Source organism: Betta splendens, chromosome 4, assembly GCF_900634795.4.
Source record: "Betta splendens chromosome 4, fBetSpl5.4, whole genome shotgun sequence".
NCBI lineage: Eukaryota > Metazoa > Chordata > Actinopteri > Anabantiformes > Osphronemidae > Betta > Betta splendens.
Genome location: NC_040884.2, coordinates 19,260,914 through 19,280,256, shown reverse-complemented (window position 1 = coordinate 19,280,256; position 19,343 = coordinate 19,260,914). Strand labels below are relative to the sequence as shown.

General features: G+C 48.3%; 1 protein-coding gene across 4 annotated transcripts in view; it reads left to right on the top strand.

The window, feature by feature from the left end:
• Positions 1-19,343, top strand: part of plxdc2b (plexin domain containing 2b) — a 45,689-nt gene that overhangs the window by 12,895 nt on the left and 13,451 nt on the right. For 3 of the 4 annotated variants that reach the window (XM_029146571.3, XM_055508576.1, XM_055508578.1), the window contains exons 2-7: positions 4,949-5,166; positions 9,201-9,347; positions 10,827-10,896; positions 15,014-15,136; positions 17,354-17,472; positions 17,844-17,943. In XM_029146571.3, coding sequence (XP_029002404.1) covers positions 4,949-5,166; positions 9,201-9,347; positions 10,827-10,896; positions 15,014-15,136; positions 17,354-17,472; positions 17,844-17,943 — 777 coding nt within the window. Of the gene's footprint in view, positions 1-2,943; positions 4,297-4,948; positions 5,167-9,200; positions 9,348-10,826; positions 10,897-15,013; positions 15,137-17,353; positions 17,473-17,843; positions 17,944-19,343 lie in introns of those variants that run through there. The other variant, XM_055508577.1, reaches the window with a different exon arrangement.

Below are 19,343 nucleotides of genomic sequence, written 5' to 3'. Positions count from 1 at the left end.
TGCTGGAAAATCAAGCAGCTTTGCAGGCTGGCGACCGCTGTACGTGTTGTTGGTCAGATTTACCATGATTGATGACACTCAGTGCTGAGTGAAGAGGATGCAGCATCAGAGGAGCCAGATGGATGCTGAACTTCACACTGGTTGATTACATAACGTGCCGCTGTTTGAAGCTCGATGACGGCTGATTTGGGTTTAGTCTGGTAGTTGAGCAGACCAGCAGCCAGAGTGACCCCGTCCTCTCTTTAGTGTGAGAAATGGCAGGTTCATTGGGCTGAGAGCTGGACGTGTCCGTGTGTGTTGACACAGAGCTCAGCTCGGAGAACACTGGAGTGTGGAGAGGTTTGGCCGGGCCAGAGCGGCGATGCTGATGGATTAGCAGAGAGGGCAAGGAAGCCCCAACTGGCCGCGCTTCACGCCAGAGAGGAAGTGGGATGAAAACATGGTTAATAGACTCAAACTGGCTTTTAGTCCATCAGGAAAAACCACACGTCCGTAAACAAACGTAGACACTACAGGCAATCACGCGTCAGGGAGGCTTCTTGGCACAGATACGAGTTGTTTTAAAGATCCACTACGTTTAGTCTGACTATATATAAGACGGATCAATACCTTAAAAATGACCACGCAGTCATTCAGTTCCAGACGGTTGTGTTGGGAGTGTCTGGATGTTGGAATCCTTCTCTTCTTGTCTCATCAAGCAGTGATTAAGAACATGCAGGTAGACACAAGTAGATGCTTATTTTGAACCTTGATAGAAACAACTGAGGAAATTTCTGTGAGCACTCTCCAACATTGTGAGGTTCCTCAGGGATAGATTTTAGGTCCTCATTAGGATGGAAGGTATTGATGCATAGAATGGTGGTGAAGTAAGTGTTTGGTTTTCATCCCTGTGTCTCTCTCACCCTTGTGTAAATGTTTGGTGAGTCGTTTGTTCTGTTTAGACACGTCAGAACGTTCCTTTATTGGCTTTTTAATTGCTGTATAAATGTTACATTGAACCAGTGTATCAGACATTGATGGATATTATTCTTTCCAGGTGTGGCAACAGATGTGTAGTGGCTCCAAATAAGCCTGTGTGCACAAGACACACACATGTCAGTGTGAGCTCAGGTCCTCGAACGTCTCAGACACTGAGATGATGGCGAGAGCAGCTGCTGGAGGACGCTTGTGAGGATGAGTGGACGCTTGCTGTAACCACAGACTCAGCAGAGAATCAAAACGAGGCCCTTGTTCGTAACTCGGCTGCGCTTTCGTCCGGCCTGTTCATTTCCACTCGCCCGCGCACACGCTTCCAATTTTAAGGTCTGTTAAAGAAGCGCTGAGAAGGGTCAGGTTTTCTGCTTTCGTGGAGGCTTTTAGGCAGAATGGAGGTTTTGTGCGATGGCTCAATGACAGTTCAGTTCACCGTTGACCTGTAACAATGCAGTCATAATGGTCTGCAGTGGAGGGAGGAAAAGTAATTTGTCACAGGGCGTCCACTGTCCGGCGCTACGGGCCCGGCTCCCTCACGGCACAGCCTCCGGGCTCCTGAGAGCCGGCAGCAGCAGCACCTCATGCTCCTGCAGCCTATCGCTCCATCTCCTGAAATATGAGCCAGACTGTCTGTGCCTGACCAGAATCCTGAATTCCTAAAGCCCTGTGTCACTCTCCTCATACATAACCCCATCCGTCCGCGTACGTCTGTTTGCGTACGCTTGCTGCGCTGACCGGTGCCGGAGCCAAGACAACCGCCAATTACACAAAGAAAGCCGCGGCAGTGACAGCGGACTCCACCATGGTTTGCTGCAGCACTTCAAACCCAGTGTTTTGGGGTTTCGTACTGTTTAACCGCGCTGTGTGGTTTAGCCTGCCTCCATGTTTAAAATCAGTCATGTCGCGTGAGGTTAAAGCTTTGAGTCAATACTCATTGGAGCCAAAGCCGGTGTCGGCTTCCCTTTCCCTCTGACACCTGTCCTCTCCTCGTGTGCTGCAGACGGAAACACCAGCCTTGTGATTATTTCTATAGCGAGGCAGCATCTTTATAAGTAATAACAAAGCAGGAGCGTGGACGCCTCGGTTTTCATTTCTAATCCAAACCTCGGGCGACGTTTGCGTCGCGCTGCGTCTTGTGTCGTGAAGCGTTCATTAATGACACGCGCTCTCTTGACGCGTCTGTCTGGAGGGAAAGTCTCATGCCTCCACGGCGAGGATGGGGATCTTCATTCAACTGTCTGTGAGCAGAAAGACGCTTTGTTTGTGTTCGGCTCCGCGTCTTAGCTCGTCTCCCGCACTGTGAAACCCCCCCAACACCAAATCTGTGCGTGTCCTCTCTCCATGAGCTCCGTTTCCGGTCACTCTGCACTTTCTGCCCCCGTGTCCGCTCGCCTTTAACTTTCTCCCGCAGTCAGCTGGTGTGTGATGTGGCAGAAGCAAGCCACGACAGGTTAACAGGTCCAGGTTTGTCATAATACTTTCAGACGTGGCTCGTCTGGAATTCTTGTGGAGGCTGCAGTTTGTTTAATGTTTGTCTCCTCACAGACCTGACTTCAGCTGCTCATTTAAACTATCCAATTCATCATCATCAGCAGCAGCATATAGCTATTAAAAGCTTTTATTATTGTTCTTATTCTATTCGGTTATTTTGAAATTAAAAGCAGCCCCATTCCATAAAGGTGGGGCCTCAGCACTAGACAACCTAATCCACGTTGACCCTGGTGAGTTGATGAGCACAGTCAGCACGGTTACACCCCTGCGAGGGACGTCCTTCAAAGTGTTTGGCCCAGTCTGTGGGTGCACTGATAAAGCAGCTTTTAGTGGCCACTAAATTAAGCCCTCTGACTCCCTGCGATAGAAATGCTAAGAGACCGTGGAGAGAAGAGGGTTCGGCGCGACGCTCCCGCTGAAATTAAACACGCAGACGTGCAGCGAAGCATTCCTGCACCCGCTGCCAGTCATGTGTGTCGGCAGGTGAGAACCAAGGGCTGCAGAAAGCACCTTTATTCTGAGGTTTTACGGCCTCCTAAACATGCTTGACAGCTTTAGGTGGAACCAAATTACAGTCCCTCCAGTGTTTGTGGATCGGGGGTGTTGACAGGCTCGAGCACGGCCAACGAGGCTGTTGGACAGAGTCAGGGCGAAGGTATGCGGGGGCTTGGAGAGGCACCGAGAGGAAAGCAGAGGGGAAAGATTTCCTCTCGGACAAAAGCCAAGGAACAATATCGCACTGAGGAGAGACCCCGTCCTGCTGGGTGGTCATTCTACACGGTGCTCCAGGGGCTGCCCTGAGTGCCCTGCCAGGCGACTGACAAAGGACCTGGAGTTCCCCCTTGATAGCAAGAAATCCGCTGTCCCAGAGTCACGGGGGTGGCGTGCACAAAAGAAATGCAGGTGCATTCGCTCCGTTGAAGGGTGACGCATCGTTTAGAGCACTGGGAAAAGAGCAGCCATTTACTCAAGGCTGCTACAGTGTATTGTGTCTGTGGTGTATTTACAGGTTCCATTTCCAGTCAGCACCACTGAGGAAAATGGATGTTTATGTGAAAGCAGAACCCCCTGAATCACAGTAGGTGGATCTCTACTATTGACTGGAAGCTCGTTTGTCCACAAGGATGTGACTAATAACTGGACAGAGTGTCAGGCGGTACAGTGTTAGAGGCGTGTGGGGATGAGAAGGGAGCACAATGAGCCAGAGATGCTGCACAAGGAAAAGCTTCAGGACCTGACCTTCAGAACTCAGGGGAAACGTAAACAATCGCTTCATCTAATCATCTGTGCAAATTGAAAACGCTCACATTCCCAGAATGTGGTGTATTAAGACGTCAGCGAACAGAAGGATTTTATTTCCATTTACCTGAGAGATGAAGCTGTTCTTTTTACACAAACCCTCAAAGTTAAAGTCTTTGTCATTGTTTCTTGATTTATAACTGTCTTAATGCTGATTTGAACAGTTTGGTCTCGGTTTTTGACCGCACCTCAATTTCTGGCTTCGGTTTGTGGCTCTTTGTGACTTTTAATCATTCTTCTTCGGCTCCACAAACAATTAGCTGCGAGTTGTGAAGCAGTCGTTTTCCGCCCTCTTTCATCCCCCACGCTGTCTCCTCCGCTCAGTTGCCTTCTTCTAATGAACACCAGCATCCAGCTCCGCGAGCAGTTCGGTCCCTTCTGCCTCTCGCTACGCAGATGCTCATTATAAAATGGATCTGTCAGCTTCCACTTTGGGTGAATTAACATCTTAAGCCGCTCGGCTCGCGCTCTCCGCCCCTCCGCGAACCACTGGTTGGGGCCCAGAAAGAGGCGAGACGACGGGGAGAACAAAATGTGAGCGTGAGAGAAAAGAGGGGAAATGAGTTGAAAGCGTTAAACCCAGTGACCTCTGTCCAAATGAACAATAGTGGAATAAAATTAGCAGCGTTGTCAGTCTTAAAGCTAAAACACTTTGCACTTTGCAAACTTTGCACTTGGGCGACTGCAGTGACAATGAAATTTATTGCCAATTGTTTGTAACCACTCAATCCTGTTGCTCTCGAGCGTGTGACGATAAGCGATCCGTCAGTCGAGCCACCGTTTGTTGCTTCGCGCCCGGGCGTTGGGACGAGTGCGACGGCTGCTGACTCATTCCTAACGTGCATGTGTTTCAGGCAGGGCGGCGTTTCTCTCTGCAGAGACAGTGACTTATGAGGGAGCGGGGCGAGATTAATGGCTGGAACATTCCTCGCCTCTGTGATACGGCTCTTACCTTATTGAGAGTAAAAATATTATTGTGCCTTGTAATTATTTTCCTTGTGCACGGCCGCACATTTCCTTTCAGTTCGACAAACACGGACCTGAAGGCTGTTTGCGGTTATATTATTATATTAGTCAGCTGCATTATTGCAGCTATTATTCATAGTTATGTGTATTTATTGCACCGTGTAATGAACTTCTCGGCGTGAACATGATCCCTTGTGCTGCCTGTTTTTCGTCTCCACAGAGGTCCCGTACGCACACGTGCAGGCGAGAGCGGGCGATGATGATGCGGCCGTGGACTCAAAGCTGTACAGCCACAGGTGGAGGAGGTGGGTCCCCCCAAAACCCCGCAACATGGACACCAACCGGGCGAGTCAGGAACAGAGCCGGGACGCGGAGGAGCCCGACGGCTTTCCAGGACTGCTGTCCACGGAGGAGGCGGACAACAGCTCCCAGATAGAGGTTTGAGCCGGTTCCTTGGAGTCTCACTGTCCTTTCTCCATCTGATGGAGTGAATGAATCGATAGGCGTAGCTAAAAATACTTGATTGGTTCCCTGGAGCCATTAAAAGTCTGTCTGGAAGACTGGATGAGCGGTAATGAAGGAAGCCTGAAGGAGGCTTTGAGGATGAATATTTTATATAAAATGAAGCTCGGGCCACAGGTGTTCATCTGCTCGGTGGGTGGGAGTGGATCTCCTTAACTCTGACCTCCGAGAGACCAGAACAGGAAATTAACCCAGCCTCCTACTGTACAGTTTGAGTAGACGGTAAACCTGCAACAGATTAATAGTGGTGGTTGTGTGTCTGCGTGTGCGTGTGTATGTGTGTGTGCACGCGTGCGTGTGTATGTGTGTGTGTGTGTGTGTGCGAGCGTGCGTGTGTGTGTGCGCGCGCGTGTGTGTGTGTGCGTGCATGTGTGTGTGTGTGTGTGTGTGTGTGTGTGTGTGTGTGTGTGTGTTTGGCTGCAGCTGTTGTTGTGGCGCCTTGTCCGATACGTTCGGTAATGAAGGCGGCCGCCTGGGCACAGGCAGCTCGTTAACTTTTCCTGTGGCTTCTAATCATCTCAGGTTCACAGCCACGCGACGCAGTGAGGAGCGAGGGTGCTTTGATCATCAGCTGTGAACACACACACACACACACACACACACACACACACACACACACACACACACACACACACACACACACACACACACACACACACACACACACAGAGGAAGATGTTGGACTCAAGTAGTCACTCTCACACTACTGGTTACTTACTGGCCACTTCAGATCAACACACACATCCTGTATCGTTGTTGTTTCTCTCTGCTGCTCATTTGTTGTGGCTGAATAGAGGATCTGTCCAAACGAACGCTGTCATTCCTCCCGTCATCACCAACACAAACACACCGCCGCCAACGCTTTGCTGATATAAGACAAGCTTCGTTCACAGGTCACCACCTCAGAGGTCAGCTGATACCTTCTTTTTGTTGTCAAGCTGCTTCAAGTGAGGAAGAAATTTGCCTTTAGACAATTAAGAAAGTCATATATCATCAGTATGTGAGCACAGACACATTCATGAAGGGATTCCGTGTCATAAATTTCTTGGTCTTTTCATCTGCCTGCTTTATCTACTGCAGTAGGTGATTTATGACACACACTATATTTGGCTTTAGCAGGAAGGAGCTGCTTTGCAGTAGCCGCCTCCAGTTATTGACAGTTAGTGTGAAACATTGAGTCCTGAAAGAAGGAATTGCACAAAGAAACGGGGTAATTGTAGCGGCATTGTTATTTTTTTAAGGAAAATTGGAGAAATGCAATAATACTTGTTGTTAGGGAGAAACTCTCATTTGAAATCTTCCGCCTGAAGCGTGAACGCTGGGAACAAGAGAGGACCTCCAGCACCGGCGGGTCGAGGGCGTGCGGGCGGGCGTCTGCCTCGACCGGATGGACCGGTTCCCCACAGCGGATCACACCAGTGGCCTGGCCAGCCAGACTGCCTGGCGCCCGGACTCACTGTGACTCACTGGATCCGCTCTGCAGATCATTAACCCAGATTAAACAGACTCTCGGCCCAAGGTGTTTTCAGGGCACCGCGAGGTAGAAAAAAGAGAACAGAGGAGCGTTGAATTCAAGAGTTCCAGAGGACGAGAGCGTTGAATAAAGGCAGGCCCTCCTGTCCCGGCCCAGTTTAGGCTTCATGGTGTTGGGTACCTGGAGCAGCTCGGGGGTCTGAGCTCTGGGGGACGCGTACTTCGCTATGTTCACTGTTTATTTGTGTATTTCCTGAAGGAGAGAATTCACGCAGCGAGACAACGAGACGCTCTGCTTACTCATTTTTTACGACTTCGGTTGATTCCCAGCGCTGCTGTTATCGTTACCACCCTCCATATTCTAAACCTGTAGTGAATGCAAATGATTTTTTTCTCTTTTGTTTGTTTGGTGCCTCTGTTTGTTAAGTTAAAAGACTCCCGGGGGGAAGATGAGTTTGGAGAGAGATTGTTTGCTGCCTTTATGCTGCTCGGCGTTCGAGCCTGTGAAGCTTCTCTGCAGCCGATGCAGCGGAGAGGTGCCATGTTTACATTCCTGTCTGTGTCCGGTCCACTTTAGATGTTAACCTTCAGCCTGAGCAGAGCAGCAACAGAGCGAAGCATCAGAGCAGCACATTAGCGGTCGGATCTTCTCAATCCTCCAAATAGGCTGCAATGTGATTTCAATCTGCTGAAGCTCAAGTGTTTTTTTTAGAATGAATACCACACGTCACTTGTTGTTTCCAGTGTCTGATCTGAAGACCTCCCACCACATCTACGTCAATATTTGTGCATTTCCGCATGTGCGCCTGCTCCTCTGGCCGCGCTCCCCGTTCCTCCGTTTGCCGTGCACTTGAAAAGCCCTCGCAGACTTGCTGTCCACCTTCACCCAGCTGGACGGTGGCACGCTGCCCGTCGGCCCCCTTCGCGCCTCCCCTGGAGGGGACGGTCTGCCAGCTGGCGCCTCTCATCTCTGAGGGAGCCTGAATGCAGCGCTTCGATGAGCTCGGGTTCCCAGAGAGGCGAGAGTAAAAGTTTGAGGCTGTCAGAAAGGCTGAAGCAGCGGGGAAAGTCTACAGTAAATGATAAAAGAAGTTAATTAATATCTAACGAGCCCATTAATTACCAAGAGAGCAACTTGGACATGGGCAACAACAAAGCACATTAATTATCCACCAGCTTATGTCCTCACTGTTTGCAAACAGTTGAAGGGCCTAGCGAGGCAGCGGCTGGTTAAATTAACCAAAGTGGCTTCATAAAGTCCTCGATGAGCATCCCGGGGTTCAAGGCTCTGACCGGCGCCTGCGACGGCCTTATCACCCAAAACATCTTGTGCTGATTAGCAGGAAACGGCGCAGCCCTGCATTAGTGTCTTCTCGTTTTACAGGGGCCCTTGTTTTCCATTCTGAAAGCAATGTGCTGACTAAGGCTGCCTAGAGGGACCCGTCGCTTCCCTGACACAACTTGCCGGCGCTCTAAGCTGTGATGAAAGGCTCCTGGCAATGTTTGTTTAAATCTACAAATTAATCACAAGCAACGCCACCTACATGGCTGAACTCCATTTGGGATTTTGATATTCATCAATCCCTCCGAGGATCCGCTGAAGCCTGAAACATTAACTCTCCGCCTTGCATCCCGGGCTCAACAGTGGCTAGACGTTAGATTACGACTCTCTGAGGGAAACGTGGATCCTCGAAGCAAAACGAAATGAACAGCGGGAGGATTGTGTTTTAATTAATGTTTGTCTCATGGCCTCTCGACAACCGAAGCGCAGCAGCTCAGAGTAATACGGCCGTATATCAAAGCGTTCCCCTCCGTGAGACCGCGCTCGGCGTCAGCATGCGCGTCCCTCTCAGCTAAACATTAACTTTTACGATAAAAGACAGTGTCTCGTTAGACCCGGAGCAGAGGAGACGAGCATCGGGCTCAGGCATTCGTTCTAATTCTGTACAGGAAACCATAAAAGCAGACAGGCCTCTCCCACATGGCTTCTAGAGATCCGTGACAGGCCTGACTTTACAGTCTGCCTTACATGTGCAAGGCATTGATTTTATTATTATTGCACCGGACCCCCACTGGTGTCGCTTGTGCTCTAATGAAAAGCACAAAGCTGAATGAGAGGACAAAGACAATGCACAAGCACTGGAAATGATTGCACTGTCATCTAATTTAATTTGGCAGCTAATTTGTCCCGCAGTCGAATTAAAAATACTGATACTGTTATTGATCTCCCGCACAGAGAATTAGATCGAGGCTCCTAGCATCTGAGTGGAACAATCAGCTGCAGGATGTTCCTTTATATTATGTTCTTAAATGGGCTTTTACAATAAGAGCTCACTCCCCATCAGAGGAATTCACAACGCAACACAGCAATATCCACTCTCTCCTTCAAGCTCCGCTTCATCTGCTAAATTACTTTTGCAGTACTTTTGAAAACCATCATGCAAACTTGATCATGTGACGCTCGTGTTTCTCTGCAGGAAGACACCGATCACAACTACTACACATCGAAGATGTATGGCCCGTCAGACTCCATGAGCAGGGACCTGTGGGTGAATATTGACCAGATGGACAAGGAGAAAGTGAAGATCCATGGGATCCTGTCCAACACACACAGACAAGCCGCGGTAAGTGTCAAGGGAAGAGACCCCCCCGATTACTGCTGCAGCACAAAGATAAGGAAGAAAGCAAACAGAACATATGACTGATCAGTGTGTGTGAGCTCAAAATACAAACATTGGGTGAAATGAACTTTCTGCAACATGCAGGTGTCCAATCATCTAAACCCTGAACGAACTGATAGGTTCCTTTCCTCCTGCTGTTAGAAGCGTAAAGACATAAAACATTAGCATAGCTCCGTAAGCAGTTAAACAGATTCTCTGCAGTGAGGCGTTAAAGCTCCTCTGCCTCCACCTCAGCGCAGGCAGGTGACCCGCGTGAGGCGCATACTGATGAAGCCACGCCGGGCATCAGGAGACTGACTGGAGAGGCAGAGCGGGCGGGCGAAGGGAAGCGAGAAAGCCAGGGTGAACAACAGCAGGGAGGAGAGAGAGTAGAGCCCCACGTTGGGCACTCTGCTCCCAGAAACTAACGATGGGTGGAACCCGCGCGATGTGGGACGGTTTCCAGACGTTTGCCCAGTCTGAGGAAAATCAAAGAGCAGCCACGCACGAGGCGAGTCGTGCCCGGGTAGTTTTAACCGTGCGACGGCTCCGTGTCGGTGGAATAACATTTTAAACCAACAGAGTGTATTATGAATGCCGTTAAATCAAACTGCCAGACTCTGGCGAAAGCCTCCTGGCGCTGCTCCCCGCAGCACTTTGGCCCCGACACGCACGCGAACCGGCCAGCGCCGTCGTAAAACGCCGCGCAGCTGCAGAGGTCAGCGTCGTTGCAGGGAACTCAACCTCTGCGATGATTATTTAGTCTGAGGGATTCGCCGCGGGATCAGACCCGGCGGTGTTGGGGATGATGTATAATCTGCCTCTTTACGCAGCGCCGTCCGTCTCCTAGCGCCTTGCAGCCGCGGTGCGACATCTGACTGCAGCATGTAAAGAATAACGAAAACAAAGCAGTTGTTGTGGTTTGTGTTTTACATGAGCAGTTACAGTAGTTGTTTTTTTTTGACCAAAGGTACTTTTACTGCAGCTTTTCCTCCATTAACACGACGTGTTAATGCCCATCAACATATTTGCAAATAACACAGGGGCGTGTTTCTGCCAGTTCCTCTGTTGCCATGGTTACGGTAACTACTGTACAGTATATGGGGCTGGCAGCACGGCTCCTTCTACTGTGGGTCATCGAACAAGTCCTGGAAGAGTTTAGGTTCAGGTTTAAGGAAAGTCCCTGTGACAGATGTGACCGCTCACATTCAAAGTGAATTCCCTCCAGGATGAAGCTTTGGTTGAAGATGACAGTGGTTAAAGTCTGTCTCAGGTTTCAGCCCCGTTCAGCTGAGCAGATACACAGAGGCGCCAGCCACCTTTTTCTTCTCCCGTTCCCATCAGATCTAAATCCTCTTGTCGTTCCTACGGTGAGAAGAGGCTCTGATCCTCTTCCTACTCCTCCTTCTGACCGAGGTCGTCTGTCTGTTTTCTCCCTCACAGAGAGTCAATCTGTCCTTCGATTTCCCTTTCTACGGACATTTGCTGCGTGAAATCACTGTGGCGACCGGTGGTAAGTGAACACGGCTCATACTCTGTGCTCCCAGTGATAGTTACCAGTGTTATTATTGGATGTTTCTGTGTGTGCTGGGCATATTAGACTGAACACAGACAGTTTTATTGCTGTGGGCTTTAGGAGGGAATGCGGTCAGATTTACAAAATGAGTCTGGAGAACGGAGACGCGTCTGAGAGGGCGTGAGCCTGTGTGAGTGGGTGTCCCGTTCTTCTGACATCTTCATACTGGGACCAACCTGGGATAATTCCTTGTTGTTTCTGGGACGATCACTCACAAGCAACAGGCTCAGCCAGAGGAGAAACCAACCCGTTGGGTTTGGACTGGAAACAGGATCCCTCCGTGGATGTGGGGGGGGGGGGGGGGGGGGGGTACGTGTGGGCTCCACATGTGATTCAGCAGTTTGTCAGAGTGCACGAAGCAATTTTCCACTCGAGTCTTGACGACTAGACCACAAGCAGCCATTATCACATCAAAGACCAAAGGCCCTGCTCCTACCAACTATTCCAGAGATGCTGCGTTCGACTGCCAGTGGAATAATACAAGAAATAATCACTTGTGTCTCGCCGTCGTCATCAACACTGTTTCATTTTTCCCCCCACTTGATCCTCGACCACCAGGAATGTCGGCTTTAGCGGCGTTCGGGGTGTCGGCGAGGAGGCACGGATGGCTGCAGACGGTACCAGAACGGGAGGGGGGGGGGGTGGAATTTGCATTGCTCCAGACAGGGGGGGGGTGAAACAGAGGAGGGGGAGGCCGCTATCGGCTGCTCACAGGCCTCTGGAGCTCCGTCCCCCGTCATCTCAGGCTGCTCTTTCTCTTCTGCCTTCGTTCCTTTCCTGCCGGTGGATCACAGGTCACTTACTTTACTGCTGCGAGTGTTTTTAGTATCGCCCCATCCCCACCGAAGCTCCGCAGGAAAAGATAATTCCTTAATAGAGTGTGACAAAACAGCAGAGAGAGTATTAATGCTGAGGTACGGTTACTTTCCAAACAGTGTTGGAGCCAATCGTCAACCGGGAGGAGCTGGCACACGGCCTCATCAAGCATCTGACATCTAAGTGCAACGTTATGGTTTTTACATAATGTATATTTATTATTATACTGCAGAAAATCTCTATCTGAGCTGGGGTTACCTTTAATAAAGTATTTATGTATCTAATTTACCCATTAACGCTGGATAAGAGGTCTTTTACATGCCCATGAAAACTATAATAAATTATAATAATAATGTAATAAAAACAACAAAAATTGCAACAACAAAACAAAAGTTGCCCCTTACATGTGACCTGTTATTTGAAATATAACATCAACTAGTGTGTTGCTTTATGAAAAGCAGAGATTTATTTTAACTGAAAGCACACAGGACCGTACTGTAGGTGTGCTCCTCAGGCCTCAGAACATCTGTGATCGGCAGAAAATATCCAGCAAATGAAACACAGCTCGGTACAAAGGAGCAGAGACCTTGTCTAAACACTGTGTCCAATAAAGTAAAGCTTTAGTCTGGTGGGACTTCTAATTCCTGCTCGGGTTTTTCTTGGACACATAAATAGTGGAGTGCTTTTGGGAAGCAGCGCATATAAACACGCTGTCAGTTATCGTGCTCGGTCCCAACGTCTCTAAACCTCCACCTCACTCTCCTCCAGCACTCGTCTCCTTCCTCTCGCCCGTCTCCTCTCTATCTGCCTTCCTCCGCTGTGCGGCCTGCTTCTGTAAGCGACAGCCGTAATGAATGGACGAGCGCCCTGCAGCTCTCGCCTCTTTAGCGTACTGATTTTCTTTAGACTGTCAAAGGGGCCGTTTTCGCGTTTTTCAGGAGAGTGCCTGCGGAACAAAAGCCCCCGCGCACGTCGCAGCGCGGCTCCAGACGCTCGTGTCTGCGCGTTTCAGCCTGAAAGTGCAAAATAGAAGGGCGAAATAGAGAAGTGGACAAAACGAGGCAAATGCAGCCCCAAAGGCGACCGTTGGGTAAATGTGACGTGCGGCGTAATGGACGATTTGCTGGCAGTCGCTTGTGTTGCTGCACAATCAGGTGAAGGATGTGAAGCGCCACCTTGAAGGCGTCGGCGGACGCGTCTGCAGCCCGGCCTTTCTTCTGTGTTTACCTTAATGGAGACGTGCAGACTACACAGCCCCGCTGCTTTCTGTCCCCTTCACCTTAATGCAGCAGGACACAACAGGATGGCGGCTTTTATCTGATGCGCTGCGTTCATCTGGTGGAGACACAAAAACCAAACAGATGAACTGATTCCAGTGAGATGTGAGGAATGATGGTAGCTCATGGTATGTATTAGCGCCGAGCACTGCAGGTTTAGCTCTGGCCGGTGTCTAACAAGTTCCTCGTGTTACAAAATAAAAGGGTGTAACGGCAAACACGGCCTGTGGTTTTACACTGGAGTTATGTGCTTGTGTTCGTTGGCTGCAGACACTAACTTTATGAATTCTTCTGCAACAATGGAAACTTCAGCATGCGTCTGCTCACGGCCAAGCTCCGGCTGGAGGGTGGGGAATGTTGTCTTTGGAGAGCGTCACGTCATCTGTTTGCCTTCCTGCCCTTAAACCTCTGTTTACAGCGCAGATAGGTGAAACGGTAGACATAGTCTGTTGAGATCATGGCAAATAACATAATAAATAAACATAATAGATACTTGATGGAAAATCTGAGAGTCTGCAAAATGAGGATTGATGGTTTTGATTTTTACAAATGCAATATTTAATTTTGAACTGTGAAATGACAAAATGATGAATCCCTTATTCAACACACTGATAAATAGGTAATAGTTTTAGTTGATTTCAAAAAAGACACATTAATCTCAGTAGGCTCATATTAGATTTGCTTCTTGCTGATCTCTTATTGAGGTTATTTTGTCATAAGACTGTGTATTTTTAATTAGGGATGAAAGCGATAGTAACCATGGTAACTCGTTAGCTTGAGCTCCCCGTCCGCATCCGCCCCCTTCTCCCTCCTCTTCTACAGTAGGTGGAGGTCTCAACAGTCAGGGCTTCAGACACCTAAATAAAGTCTCACCCCCCCCCCCCACCTGTGAGTGGCGAGGTGCTGACAGTGCTCTATATAGAGGTAATTCTCAGCACGGAGGTCTTCGGGGGAAGATTGATTCCCCTCGCGGTGCCATATGCTCCGCTACGAGTTTCCAGAGTGATAGATGTGTTTTTATAGCCCACCTACTGCATAAGGGGGTATATGGCGATATGAAATAGGGCTGTATAACAAAAAATATGTTTTCTACCCACAAAGCTTCCTGGTTTCCTGTCATCCAAATAGCACTTATATGGTATAAATATACATGTCATTATTAAATAATTATTAGCAAGATCATTTTACACTAAATTCAGAGGCTTTGGAGAAAACAGAAAATAGTCTTAAAGCTGCCTGTTACAGTTAGCTTTGCTATTTGATGTCGCTGCAGACCAGTTAAAATCTGAACCCTTCTTGAAATAGCTGCTGACTTTGCTAAACTCTGCTGTCAGCTGGGAAATTAAGACACCGCTTGATTCTTTTGTCGTCTGTGCAGATTCTTTATGCAAATGATGAATAGCAAGCGTCTGCGCGGTCCATTAATAACCGTGTTTAGCGGTGCGGCGCCGAGCGCGCGCCCTGATCTGTTTACGCTTAACTTAGGGGACAAATAAATTTGAAAAGTTAATCAGATTGCGTTGCCGTGGTCACTGCGTTAACTGCTAGAATTGATGGTGTGAAGTAAAAGCCCACAAGCAGATGGACGACAGACACAAGCTCCTTCCAGCTTGTGACCTTTAAGTAATGTTTACTGTAACTCTGCATATCCTCCTTTCACGGCCCCAGAGCTGCCCCTCTGTTTTTGATCATAGGTAATAGGTCTAATTAATGGCTGGTGCTAGTGAAACTTCACAGACCTGCGGGTTAATGGGATGCTTCAAACTTCACACTGCAGGGCAGACTTGCTGTCTCGCTGAAGGACACTCTAAAAGAGTGGAAAGAGAGGGGAATCATTTCATGAAAGCATGTGCAACACTCAAACTGGGATTTCTAATAGTTTACAAGCATCTGACTTTATGGTTCTTGTAAAATACAGGAAGTTATGAGTTGTTGTGCGCCTTCTCTCTTCTTCTCTGCAGGGTTCATCTACACGGGCGACGTGGTCCACCGGATGCTAACCGCCACCCAGTACATCGCTCCTCTGATGGCCAACTTTGACCCCAGCGTCTCCAGAAACTCTACTGTCATTTACTTTGACAACGGTAACATCATTATATCTTGTTTCAGTGTTAATGAGTAGCACATGTATTGCTCTTTTCACTTGCCTTCATTGTAAACTGGTGCCTCCGACTCCAGCGGTGGTCGGCATCCATCACGTCCATCACCGCGGTCTGACCGACTGTGTGAAGCTCATTAGGTCTGAACTGAGCTGGCAGCTGATCGATTCTCAGCCGGGCGGCTCCTCACAGCAGCGTCCACAGGGCGGGAGGCTGCCTGGCCTGTTAAAACAACACGCGTGCTTTCTCATGTGCAAAGCCACAATTAGATGGTGAAATAAAGCACTACTTTGTGAAGCGTTATCCTCAAACCGTCCTGAGGCCTGATAGAGCTTGGTTATGGAGTAGTGGACAGTTTAAGCAGCTGTCAGACTAAATTTATCAGTTGTTGCCATTGGGATCTTGTGACAGCACTGAGGTAAAAATACAGCTTATGGGTCTTTAGCATGTTTCACACTGACTTTGACACATCTGCACCCGTTATTACAGGGCGTGAATACTTCCAGGGCTCTGAATAGTTTCTTCATCAAAATAAAGCTCCACAATAGACGCCAGCAAACGCAAGCTCGACTTAAGATGATGAAAACCGAGGACATTCATCGTGTCACAGCAGGAAAGTCACAGTATTAATAAGATCATAAAATTCATAATCGTGTAGCGGCGTCTGGTATTACACTCGCTCGCACAACGTCAAAGCCCATTAGTGCGGAAAGGGACATTTCTTGTGATTAGCAATCTGGGCACAACTCAAATCCTTCAAACATTCGAGCTGGACTGAAGTCCAAAGACCTCGGAAGTGAGACTCAGATTCATTCTTACAGAAGGTGCAAGTGCACGTGACCCTGTCTGATCAAAGACAGATGTGTAATCTGTAGTCTCTGACACAAACATTTAGAGGGTGGTCCGGCGTAAGACGGGCAGGATTTGGTTTGTTTGCTTTGCCTTCATACGTCATGTTAAGCTTGTAAGTGGAATTAGAAACAAGGCCAGCGTGCGCTCCCCCTCGCACACGCTCTGTATTTATAGCCAGGAAGCCCCAGATAGCATGGCAGCCTCCCCTCCTGGTCCCCATGCGTTTTAAGCCGACTAATATCGGCCCCAACTTGCCGTACTTCTGCAGCAAATTACTTCTCTCACTGCCTCTTCCCCGATGAATTACAAAAGGCTGCTCCTCATTTTGTTTTTCGGGTTTGCTGCCCTTGAAATAACAGTGGTGGATTACATGCGTCACATAATATTAGTTATAAATAACACCCAAACTTTAATGTGTGAGCAGCACCCTGGGCACATGTTCTGTATTATGGACTTTCCTTCACGCGTCTGTTTTCTCCGATCTGTCAGCAGACAAGCAAACGTCTCGTCTTTACTTTGGCTGGAGGAGTCGATGGAAAAATTGATTTGCTGTGTTTAGGGACCTCTATTGGCCTGGAGTAAAGCCAGGTGGCCGGCTTGGGTGGAGGGAATAGTTTCTTATCAATAGATGCTCTGAAGTCTGCAGTAAATCAAAACGGCGTTAAAGTGATGTGAGGCTGCAGCTGCAGAGAGGAGCTGAAGGCCTAAGTTCTTCTCCTCCTGTCTGTTGGCTGTCTGAACCTTAATCATGGTAACATACAGTATAATCCGCATATTTAGCATTAGCATGATCTATATAGAATTCACTTAATCAGTTTGAGATCTCTGCTTTGGAATCTAATGGTTTAAAGCTGTTTAAACTCCACTGTTTGCATTTCTTTGTTTTGTGAACTGACCCTTTACTGCCTCACCTTACTCCTGCTGCAGTCAGTGTAGTTGGAAATATTCCATATATAATATTCATTTTTTCTAAAGAAGTCATCCCCAGCTCTGTCATTGACTCCTGTACGGCATAAAAAGCTTCCAGTGTTGTGAAAATTGCCCAAACACCACAATCCATCACAGCAACCACCAGGCTTTGAGTTGGTCTCATCAGAAGTTTCAGTTATACTGCTGCTCCAATCTGCTCCGCTGGAGTCTTTTCACACCAGCGCTCGCTCTACTTCAGTGTCAATCACTTCAGTATCTGCTGGGAAACATCCAGGATCTCTTTACAAACATGATTGTTACACTGACGTCTTCCTAATCGCAGCCTTTGCCCAGGCTGCGCTTCGCTGGGGATGAAAAGCGAGCAGGTGTTGATCCACGGCGGATGTCTGATATGTATGTGTTGTGGTTCTGGCCCTGAAGGGACGGCTCTGGTGGTGCAGTGGGACCACGTCCACCTGCAGGACAACTACAACCTGGGGAGCTTCACCTTCCAGGCGACGCTGCACAACACAGGCCGGATTGTGTTTGCCTACAAAGAGGTCAGAACTGTGTTGTGTATCAATTATCAATTATCCATATACTTGATTTAAATCTAATCTGTACCTTAACAAGATTTAGACAAATTCAATAGAAACCCCAATAATGTCCTATAAGGTCGATAGTTGTTTCAGTGAGTCCGTATTGTTGCATGTTGTCTTTGATATCAGTGTCAGTCTCCATCCAGCTGTTGCTCATCTTTTATTTTTCTGTCTGAACGGTTTTGTCTACAGAGCGAATACAGCCGTCTGGCTGCTGTGGGAGCCAGTAATAAATTGGCTGCATTGTCCTCGGTGACCTGCTTCTATTTTTCGTCCCACGCCGGCCGGATTGTCTGGGTCCCGGTAATTGATTTTCCCTTCTTCTATTTCAGATCCCCGTCGAGGTGTCACAGATCAGCTCTGTCAATCACCCGGTGAAGGTGGGCCTGTCTGACGCCTTCGTGGTGGTCCACAAGATCCAACAGATTCCCAGTGAGTCTCAACACGCATACAGTGGACCAAACGATCCGGTCTTTATATGTTCAGACACCATAAAACGCGAACACATTCAGCCTCGTCTGTTTCGCTTTAGCTCCAGCTGTCACCACCTCATCTCCATCATCAGTCCACCTTTATGGATGCAGCGTCTTCCATTTGCTTTTGAGTTACTGCAGTAGAGGCCAATTAAATTTAAAACAAATCTGAGCAGAGGGGAGACACTTCAAACCTTTTCATACAGACTGACTCTCCCTCACTCCAATTCAAGGTCTACCGCAGTAACGAGATGTCAGATGTGATTTATTCAGTCATTTAAAGTCTGTTTTGATCGCGTGTATGAAACTTGGATAGCGCTTATGTGTCAAACTTAATGTCTTAGGCATCTGTGAACAACTCCCTCTGTGGCTCCCTTTTACAGAAACATGTGGGTACTGATTTGTTTGTTCGATCCTTTCTGTGACAGAGAAACAATAGTTAGTGAAAACACACCAGACTTTAGCCAGGAAGCTCATTTCCATGCGTAGAGTGTTAATGGCGCTGTTAGTGCAGCTCTCCTCGACTTCATGAAGCCGTGATGAAACCAGCGCGAGCAGCTGCTGAGCGGAGGAACAACCAGACCTTTAATGGCAACGGAACGAGACCTTGTCTTGTTGGGAATAAATACTGTCTTTGAGGAGGAGGTGTTTGCATCCTAGCTCTGCTTTAGTTGATGTGAGTTGTCAAATGATTAAATGGAAATAGATAATATGCAAATCAAATCTTCCGCTTGCTAATTGGCTGAAACCGTGATCTCCATCAACAGAGTTTTGAACGTCAAATACTCCAACATTAACTCCAATTAAACTCTATTTGCTAAATATGGAGGTGATCATGTAATGTGATGTGTATCCTGAGCTGCTGATTGACAGTCACCTCAAACAATATCCGCAGCTATGAAAGTTGATCACTTAGAGGCAGTCATTCTAGATGCCACTGCTCTTCTTCTTCAGCAGATGTCACATTAGTTAGCACAGATTGTGCAGCAGATGCCTGGAACCGGATCACGGCTCTGCTCACAGCTTTACATTCGTATTCCAGGTTTAAAAATCTACTCAGAATGAGACTGCTAGCGTTCCTCTCTGCGCGGCGTCCACGGGGCGGCCATGCTTCGTTAGCGTCACCGGGCTTGTTGCTGTTTAGGGAGCAGTCGGCTGCATCGGCGGCCTTCAGCCTCCTCCAGCGAAATCGAAGCGAGCACGGCTGCGTCTCCTCGCTGTGCAACAGGCAGGTGGTATTTATAAAACCCACAGGCTCGTGTCCAAGTCTGGAGCGAAAGGGCAGCATTTGCATCCAACGCCTTCTAGTGCAAAGCGTCTGATGCTCATCGATTGATGTGATGAATGAATGAAACTAAA